At 27.1% G+C, this 10,070-nt stretch overlaps 1 protein-coding gene across 1 annotated transcript; it reads right to left on the bottom strand.

Annotated features, from left to right (window-relative positions):
• Positions 1-2,561: 2,561 nt before the first annotated feature.
• LOC101511136 (L-ascorbate oxidase) lies at positions 2,562-9,852 on the bottom strand. The gene is made up of 5 exons (XM_004501914.4): positions 9,520-9,852; positions 9,344-9,436; positions 9,058-9,270; positions 6,572-6,769; positions 2,562-3,640 (listed from the first exon to the last, which is right to left on the bottom strand). The coding sequence occupies exons 1-5, from the start codon at positions 9,778-9,780 to the stop codon at positions 2,678-2,680; spliced, it is 1,728 nt and encodes a 575-aa protein (XP_004501971.1). The 5' UTR covers positions 9,781-9,852; the 3' UTR covers positions 2,562-2,677.
• Between the last annotated feature and the right edge of the window lie 218 nt (positions 9,853-10,070).

Raw genomic sequence — 10,070 nt, 5'->3', positions numbered from 1 at the left:
AACAGTTTTGCTATAATTTTACAACTATATTGGAGCAAGTTGGAAATGAAATACAATTGTAAAAATAACCATTGTTTTTGTAAAATCATTCCCATGTATCTTGCTGTAGGAAATGAAGCTTTTCTAAAAACATACAATGGTGGATTTGTACAATTAATCAACATTTCCAGCCATAATGAACATTAAAGCAGCCCTTATAAAAGCAGGGTTAGGAAGACAAGTAAAGGTGACAAGTGACAACTCCTTTAAATGCTGATGTTTATCAAAGCGACGGCGGTATTTCTTCAGGTCGACATTCAAAACCAAATGATTTCAATAATCAAATTTCTTAGCCAAAATGGTGGCCCTCTTACATTTAACATCTACCATTTTTTTAGCTTTGATGCTGATCCAAATCTCCCTAAAGAAATTGCCTTCTTTGATGGTTCAATTTCTTACACAAGTTTTTTGATGCAAACTTTGATACCCTCATACTCATTTTATCTCTTGAGAAAAAATGGTTTTGGTTCAATGGATGTTATAATTGGTGAATTGGTTGGCCAACTGATGGAAATTCAAATGCTAAATCATAAAATGCACAAAGATTTAATCAAAGACTTGTTGATAGAATAGTGAAAAAATAAGGTACAACTATAAGACCAGCACCACCTGAAACTTACATGTTTGCCCTTTTAGATGAAGATGCTAAAAGTATTTATCCTGGCCCTTTTGAGACACATTGGGGATGGTTCCATGAAACAATACCCTTTGAATCTTGCTAGTGGAAAATCACTTCTTGTTGCAAGAGGTGTTAAATATTTGATAAAACAATGGTGTGTTCATCTAACGAAATATTTTGGATCGGAGTGATAGGTGTTGAGTTGAAGTATAAAAAAAGAGTTTTCTATCACGCACTCCCACTTAAACTTGTCACCTCCAATCCATATGAAAATATAATTTTGCCTTTTAAATTTGACAAATTTTAGAATATTCGAAAGTTTCGAAATGACAATTTCTAGAAATTTCGAAACTTTCGAATAATTCGAAACTTCCGAAATAGAAAATTTCAGAATTTTTGAAACTTTCGAAATAGGAAAATTTCGAAATTTTCCAAATTTGAAAAGTTTCGAACCTTTTCAAACTTTCGAAATGTAATCCTTATTTCGAAAATTTGAAACTTTCAAAAATTTTCAAAAATTTTGAAATTTTTTATTTCGGAAGTTTCGAAAATTCTAGAAATTGTCATTTCGAAACATTCAAATATTTTAAAATTTTGCCAAATTAAAATGACAAAATTGTATTTTCATATAAATTGGAGGTGGTATGTTTAAGTAGGGGGTGCCTGATAGAAAACTCATTCAAAAAATGCCTTTTTAATTTTCAGTCAACAAACAATTAGCTAGGTTGAGTAAAAAAAATATTTGCTGGGCCAATGAGAATAATGCAAGCTCGCCAGCCCAACTAGAAAACCAAACTTTCTTACCGTAAACATGCAAGCATTAATTCTACCATAATTCTTTGGTAAATTCCCTTTAGTGTACCCCTACAATATCCTATAAAAAGATAATTTTTCCCCTAACTTTACGGTATTGATAATTTTTTAAAATAATTAATTAGGGGTTGAGTTTTTTTTACTATTATGATAATAAAAATAACAACAAAATGAAAAAAATAATTTGTTTAAGCAAACGAATAAATGAATCAGCAAAAACAAAATAACTAAATGAAAATCTTATAAATACAGTTCAATTCAAATGATAACTGCAAACATATTTGATATGCTCAAAACAAAAAACTTCTTTTTATTCACGTTCAGTGTGTGTTAGTTTTGTCATTAGATCTTTAAAACAAAACAAAAGTAATCAAATAAAATTATGGTGTTTTGATTTTTATACTAATAATGTTTTTTTTTAAGCAAATGGAGAGGAGGATTTTTGTTAATAAAATTAGTATTAATAATTATTTTAAAACCGTATCTAAAGAGATTTGAACTCATCATCGAATTTTAAATTGAGTGGCTAAATTGTGTCTTATTCAAAGCATGTAATCCGTTAAAGTATTCCATTTGCTTGGTTCGTATTTATTTTGCCTGTGATATGTGAAGAATATTTTATTTGTAAAAGTGTTAATCAAGACAATAATCAAATACATCAATCGAGTAGTGCAAGCCAACTTTAATATCATATGCATCATAACGGTTTATTGAATAGCATGCTGCATGATGCTAACTTGAATTAATTTTGTGTATGACTTGCACGTCTGTTTTTAAACAAGGACTAACATGTTTTAATATATGGCTTTAGGTTTTTTTTTCTTTCAAAATATAAAAAATTAATCTGTTAGAGTATTATTAAAGTGGTTTGGTGATTGATAAAAGAGTACTCTCAAATAAAATATAAAAAAAATATTTAAAAAATTAATATATTTAATTTTGATTTTTAATTAGATATATAAATGTTACAAATACTACTATTGTTTATATTTCATTCTATAGGCTAAGAAATATGATTCATTCAACCCCACATGAATAAAATAATGTAAAAAAAGTAACAGAAATGCCTAATGATACAAGAGAGGATAAATAAAGAGAAACAATTGATAACATTAATTAACAAAAGCAAGCCAGCCATAAATAAAAAGAAAGGGTAAAAACATAGAAAGGAAAAAGGAATGAATGAAAGTGTGTTATAAATTAATCTCATGGGTGGGTCCCATTTAGGAAAAGGGTGGCAGTAAGACCACAAGTAAGAGCATCCGTAGGTATTGTTCCCACTTTATGAACACCTTCAGCAAAAATAACACCCATTCCCATATGCAAATGTGGTTCAATGTGACAATGAAATGCCCAAACACCAGGATTATCAGCCTTAAACCTTAATGCTGTCCAACCATATGGAAATATAACCGCAGTGTTCCTCAATGGAGCACGTGTCAAATTAAATTTCTTCTCATCAACACCAGGTTCAAATTTCCCATCTCCATATCCCAATACCCAAAAATCATGTCCATGTAAATGATAAGGGTGAATTTCACTCCCATTCCCAGTTAACTGATTTGCATTTTGTAATATCACATCAACAATTTCATTTAACTCAAACGTGTAAACACCGTTACCTGTTGTCGTGTTTGGATTCACTGGGCTATTAAAAATGTCGTAATCCATTGGAAATGTATCTGGTGGTGCTGTTTTATCAAATGTGTTGTTTAGTTTATATTTAATTGATCCTAAGTAAGGTGTTATTGGTAATGTTAATGAAACATTGTTAATAGCCCATTTAGTGAAACCTTCGAGTTTGTTTTGTGTGTTGAGGAGGAGAATTCTTCGGTCAGAGGTTTTTGGTGGTTGTGGGGTCCCCATTTTGGAAATGATTTGTTTTGTGAATGCTTTGCTTCTGTTGAAATCGTTCCATAAGGGAGTTATTGGAGGTGGTGAAGTTGGGAAAACTGAGGCTGAAATAGTTTTGTAGTTGAGAATTGTTAAGCCTTGTGGTGTGTTTGGTTTTCTGCCTCTAACGCCAATTGAAAGCCAATAGTTTTTGTTTGGGTTTTGGTCTGTGGTTAGGAGGACTGAGTAGGTTTCACCTGAGTATATGTCAATGTCGTCCACTGAGAATGGGTGTATGTAGTTTCCATCAGCTTCCACTACAATGAGTTTGTGATTCTGTAATACATACACAAATTATGGGCCATTGTTAGTTCATCAAATAATCCATTTGTCTATGTGTTGTGCAATTCATGATGAATACTAACAATTAAATTATGGGGTTTTTTTCTCTAATGTTTGATTATTAAGAGGTATTTGTTTGAAGTTTTGGAAATACATAAATTGAAAATGAATATACTCATGTCTGTTAGAAGGTTGAGAGAAAAATTATTCCAATATATAAAGGTTTATAGGATACAAATAATTTATCATAACTTTCATAATTCCCATGGATTTATTCTTAAGTGAAAAAGTGGAAATGTGCCTTTCATGACATTTTATATGTTTTTTTTTTTTAAAAAATCTTATAACTTCAAATTTTAAAAATGTTAAATTATATTCCAAACACTTTTTTTTATAGAAAATATCCGTGAAACAAATATGCATCTTTTTATTCAAAATAACTTTTTATTCGATTGTGTTTGTTTTTTTATCGGATTAATTTTTAAGTCAAGACCATTTCCCCAATTAAATCTGATTAGTTGTAGGACGAAATAAGATGAAATCGCCTTAATACAAAGATTAATTGTCAACTAATAATTCTTATAAAAAAATTAAAAAAAAATTAAATTAAATTTAAAATAACTCGTAACAAATAAACTATGTTATCATTTGTCAGTTTATTAAAAAATAATAATTTATAACATTGTTATATAAAATACAAATTATTTAATTAAAAATTATATCTATAAATATTTCACCGTTTAATATATCAAAAAATATTATCTTATAATAATAATAATAATAATAATAATAATAATAATAATAATAATAATAATAATAATAATAATAATAATAATAATAATAACTTGGAAGAAAAGGATGCAGAGAATTTTTTTTTTTTAATTTTAAGTTAAGTCATGAAGTGAAATCAATAATAAGATAAAAAAATAAAAAATCTATTTTTTTTTAATATTTTGTCCTTATCCATAATGTGTGTTGTATAAAATAAAATGGCATTTCGTTCAGAAGTGATTCCCTATTGGCAGATAGACATAGACATAAAATTTGGCGTGTACTTATCATCAATTCAACAGTGAGTCTTTCACGTGCCCACTCCACCCTAACCGATGGATGATTCATACTCATAATTTCCACTCTTTTCCTTATTTTATAATTAACGCGTCCTTCAGATTTTTTCCACTGTTTTGGACTTTTTTCTGTGTGGACGTAGTGAAACCCCACTACATATCCATTGTCATTCTAATTTCCATTCACGATAGATACCCTTTTTTACGGAATTTCTTTTTCAAAAATTATTGGTGTAAACCATATATACACATTATAAGCATATTTTAAGTAATATAGAAATAAAGAAAGTGAAGTAATTAAATAAAATGAAGTAATAAATGTGATCAGTTAGTAATTAGTAAAAGTGAGAGATATAGAGAAAATAATTTGTAAAAAGTATACAAATATTATAGATGTTTAAATATTATTATTTTTTTTATAGGACTCTTATATATATAGTATTCACTCTAGTTTTTTTTTTTAATTTAATTTATATATCGTATAAATGATTTTTATTATATCAATTTCACAGCGAGCAACTAAAACATTTTCTATACACAAATACTACTACAGTACACAATTCGAGATCGTTGAAATTGTCCTCCTGCTTTAGTCAAGTATTTTTAACGCGACCTTTCAGTTTCACACCTAGCTACTATTACCTAAATTATTCCATTCATTGATTGTTAATAGACTAGTGATTGATTCTAAACATGAAAACATGACGCTGATGGGTTTTGTTTCTCTCTTTTTTTTATTAGTTGGAGAAAATCAACATCTACTCTTATTTATATCTCACATCAAATTTAAGCTTTTATTTTCACTTGCGTCGGGCTTTTCGATTGATTTTATATTTATTCATATAATATATATATATATATATATATAAAATAATAAATTTAAAATTAATATTTATTATATAAAGAAGATTATAATTTTATTTAAATAATAAACATATCTATATATATATATAATTGAAAATAACAATAATATTAACATTAAAGCGAATGCGAGATAAATATCAATACTTCAAAATTATTTCTACCTCAAATTTTAATTTCATATAAAATATTTATCTAAATTCAATCAAAATAGATTTTCCACTCTGAAATCAGGACGGTTTAGATAAATATCCAGAAATACAAATTGTATTATTGTGATACCTTATTGATACTTATATGTATTCTCCGTAATTTCCTCTAAAAAGTTAATCCTTCTTATTATGTCAACGGTTGATCCCTTTTTTATTCAGTGGGAACAAAGAAACATCAGAGATAAAGCTTAGGAGACAGCTTAGCTAATGGTGACTAATTGAGATGCGCACATGTGTGGATGCGATTATGATAATATAACTTTTATCATGACATGCAAAATATATAGACACACACAAACAGACAATTTTGAATTTCAATCTCACAAAAATGATAAGAAAAAGTAAAATAAAAATGCTACGAGAGACGCATGGAAAGAGAAAATAGGGGTATTTGGACATCAAATTTAAGACAACCATACATTGGTATATCTAAAATACAAATAAAATAAGAGAAAAAATTATTAAATAATTGATAATCATATTATTATAAAAGTGTCGAAAATCACAACATGATGTTTCCAGATCATTTTTCAATTTTAAAAGCAGACGTTAAAGAAAATAAAAAATAGATACAAAATTTATATTAAAAAAATAATTTTTTAACTTAAATAATTAAATACACCAATTCACGATCTAAATTTTTTTAGAGAGAGTCTAAAAACTTGAATTTTAAAAGGGAAATTAACTTCACGATGGAGAGAAAATAGAAAATTAAACGTGCCATTAAATAAATAATATATATAAAGAAATGCAACATAATGGGTCATGTTAGGTAAAGAACATACCGAAATGGCCAAGTTGAGAGAAGCTAAGGAAGTTGTACTAGCAATCCTAATTCTGTAGGTCTTATTTGGTTCTACATGAAGAATCTTGGGTGCACATTCTTCACCACCTTTGAAATTGCATTGAGGTAGTAGGGTAGTGTTCCCATATTTAGCTGCTAGAGAACAATTGAACTGTCCCCGTCCATTGATGAGCAGGCTCTGAAAAGAGTGATAATGTTGTGACAAGCATTAGTTAGACAAAAATAATTAAAAAAATTGTTCCAAAAAAACTACCACCACAAACAATTATTCACAAAAAGGCACTTTTGCTTTTGTTCGTTTTTCGGTGATCTTTCTCTCTCTTTTTTTGAGTCAAAGTAAAGCTACCACAGCGTGGCCAATTGTCCATTTACATAAAATATTCCATTATTAAATTATACTTTTAAATATTTAATTTAATACTCGGCCTCTATGAAAAGTTGAAACGATATCTGAATAAGAGTTTGATTGATTGTATTTTATTTATTAGTTTTTGAAAATTATTATATATATAAATTTTAGAAAATTGTTTTTAAAAAGAAAATTTAAAAAAAAAATCTGTTTGGTAATTCTAATTTTTAAAATAGTTTTTTATTAGAGTTAAAAAAATTGAAAAAATGAAAAATAAAATACAATTTATCTGTTTTAGTTTTTTAGTTTTAAAAAGTATAATATTAAAAATGGTTTTACAAAACAATTTTTAAAAATAAATCATTCGAACAAGTTTCTTAGTTTTTAAATTTTAAAATAATAAAATAGAATTTTTGGGATGTGAATCAAATAAGGCATAAGACATATGTACTAAAAAAAAATAAATGAGATAAATTTAGTAACTATTCAGATGAATTACCAACCTTTCTAAAAATATATGTGCAATCATATAATCATTTTAAATATTAATATAATAATTTCATTTGTTAAAAAACCTATTGGTAGGTTCGTTTACAAAAAATAATTGCTTTTATATGTTTGAGTTACTAATTTTTTTTACGATGAATGAGACAGTGGCAGATCTATTACCTAAAGTATAGGGCTCTTGTCCACCCAAGAAAAAATATTTTAATAACTTTATTAATTTACTTTTAAGTATTTATAATATTTTCTAATTCTTTAAAAGTATATGGTTAAAGTTAGTTTTAATCTTTTTAAATGATATTTAATTTGTAATAATATATTTTAAAATTTAATATTTAATAAAAAATCAAAATTTAATATAATAATTATAATAATAATAATAAATATTATTTAAATTTATTTAAATAGATCAGTTAAATAGAAAATATTTTTTATGTGACCTACAATTTAATTATTTTAACTAAACAAATTTTTTAAGAAGTCTTAATTTTGTCTATTTCTAAAAAAAAATCTAACATAAATTTATGTATACTAAACTGTTATCAATCGGTCTAGCTTATTCGCATTTTTATTCAAAAGATAATCCTTTCTCTAAACTTTTTATCGATTTAATCTATTCGTATTTCTAAAGAACTGCTATTTTTTATTTTAGAACTTACATTTTATCTTCAAATTTACATATAAAACCATGAAACACTACTTTTGAGAAAAATATTACTACTTTTATTTTTTAATTTATAATAGTTTCTTAACTTCGAAAATGAGCAAAAGGAATATTGATTGTGAGATAAAGAAACATAACTCTATATTAAATGAACTTGGAAAAATGTGAAACTCACTCAATGGAAAACGGATTTCACCCTAATAGAAAAAATCCAATGGCACTTTGAAGAAATGGGCCACCTAGCTGCCAAGGTTTTCTAATTATTTTATGGAATTAGGTTTAACTATGATCTGAAATACGAATCTTCCTTCAAATTTTCTATTTTTAGTTTTAGTATATCCCACGTGTATGAGTTGTTTGTTTCAATTGTTTAATTGGATTTATATCAAATGCGTCCTATAAAAAAGGAAAACACTAATGCGCATATGGTGGACTTCACAAATAAAGAGTATCATTGCAGATGATAAAAAGTGTAAGCTACAAATCAACCTCAAAATCGTAATAATGAATAAAAGTATCATTAATGCGACTTAGTTATGAACAGTTAAAGGGTAATCATCACACACACGGTCAATAAAAACTTAATTGAAATTCAAGTTTGAATTTATTAAAATTTAAGAGTACTTAATAAACCGCTTATTTATTTCAAGAGTTAATTAATAAGCCAAAAGTTATTATGCTATAAAAAAATTATATAGATATCAAATATTTTTAATAAGTAAAATTATTCTGAAAACATATATAATTTGGATTATTTTATCTGTATTGATAAATCACAGCCATATAAGATTTGAAAAAAATGTAAATTGAATGAACATGATATGAATTTTTGTATAAAATAAAACAATGATAAATCAATAGCATGTTTACTAATCGGTTAATTTCAATGCTTTGTACTAGTTTTGCTTATAAAAAAAAATTGTATAAAAAGAAAAAAGAAATGGTGTACCTGTGGTTCACCAATCCATCTCATTGGTGCTGAAGAGAGGCCAACCTGTTGTTGTAGTGAACTTGTGTGCCATAGATCACTGAGTAACAGGTTGAATTCAGCATCATAGTGAAATGGTTCATTTTGTCCTTTTGGTAAAGTTACTATTAGAGATCCATACAACCCTGCTGCTCTCTGCATTCCATAGTGCCCATGATAGAAATATGTACCTGCCTGCACTATATAACTTTTAATTAAAATTAAAATAAAATACACAAAGAAACAGAGGACATAATTAATTAATTACCTTGTCAACATGGAATCTGTAATGAAAAGATTCTCCTGGGTTTATAGCACACTGTGAGATTGCAGCAGTTCCATCAGCCCAAGGAGTTCCGATCTACAAACATTATTAAACAAAAAAAATGTTAATTAAAAAGAAAATAAAATAATGAGTGAGACAGAAAAAGAAAGAAAATGAACCTGTCTAATTCCATGCCAGTGAATAACAGTTCCCTCTGTATCAAGCTTATTGGTGAGTTTGATATGAAGAATGTCCCCAACTTCAGCTCTAATAGTTGGACCTGGAAACTCACCGTTGATTCCCATGATAACATGTTCTAAGCAATCTGGTTTTCTTATCATGTATTCTACATTCCAATTGTAATGTCTCACCCTTGCTTCAACTGATAACAAAAACAATAACCATATACACCAAACAAAAACACCTTTCAACAACCTCATTTTTGCTACAGTATTATAGCTTATGAAATATGAAATATGAAATATGTATCTCGATTATAGCATTTTAGGTTGGCACACGCATATGTATATATACACAGGAGAAGTGACAGATGTATATCCCTGTATAGAATACATCCATTTCATACCTCCATCATTATTTTTATATTTTATTAATTATTCAAATATCAAATGAATGTGAACCATGTGTACAAAAAATATTGTTTTATATATACAAAGGCTCTTGTTATTCGTGCTATACATTATTTATTTTAATAATATTAATTTCAACT

Source organism: Cicer arietinum, chromosome 5 (genome assembly GCF_000331145.2).
Source record: "Cicer arietinum cultivar CDC Frontier isolate Library 1 chromosome 5, Cicar.CDCFrontier_v2.0, whole genome shotgun sequence".
NCBI classification, from domain to species: Eukaryota; Viridiplantae; Streptophyta; class Magnoliopsida; order Fabales; family Fabaceae; genus Cicer; species Cicer arietinum.
Note: the sequence above shows the minus strand (reverse complement) of the source record. Positions and strands in the feature narration are given on the sequence as shown.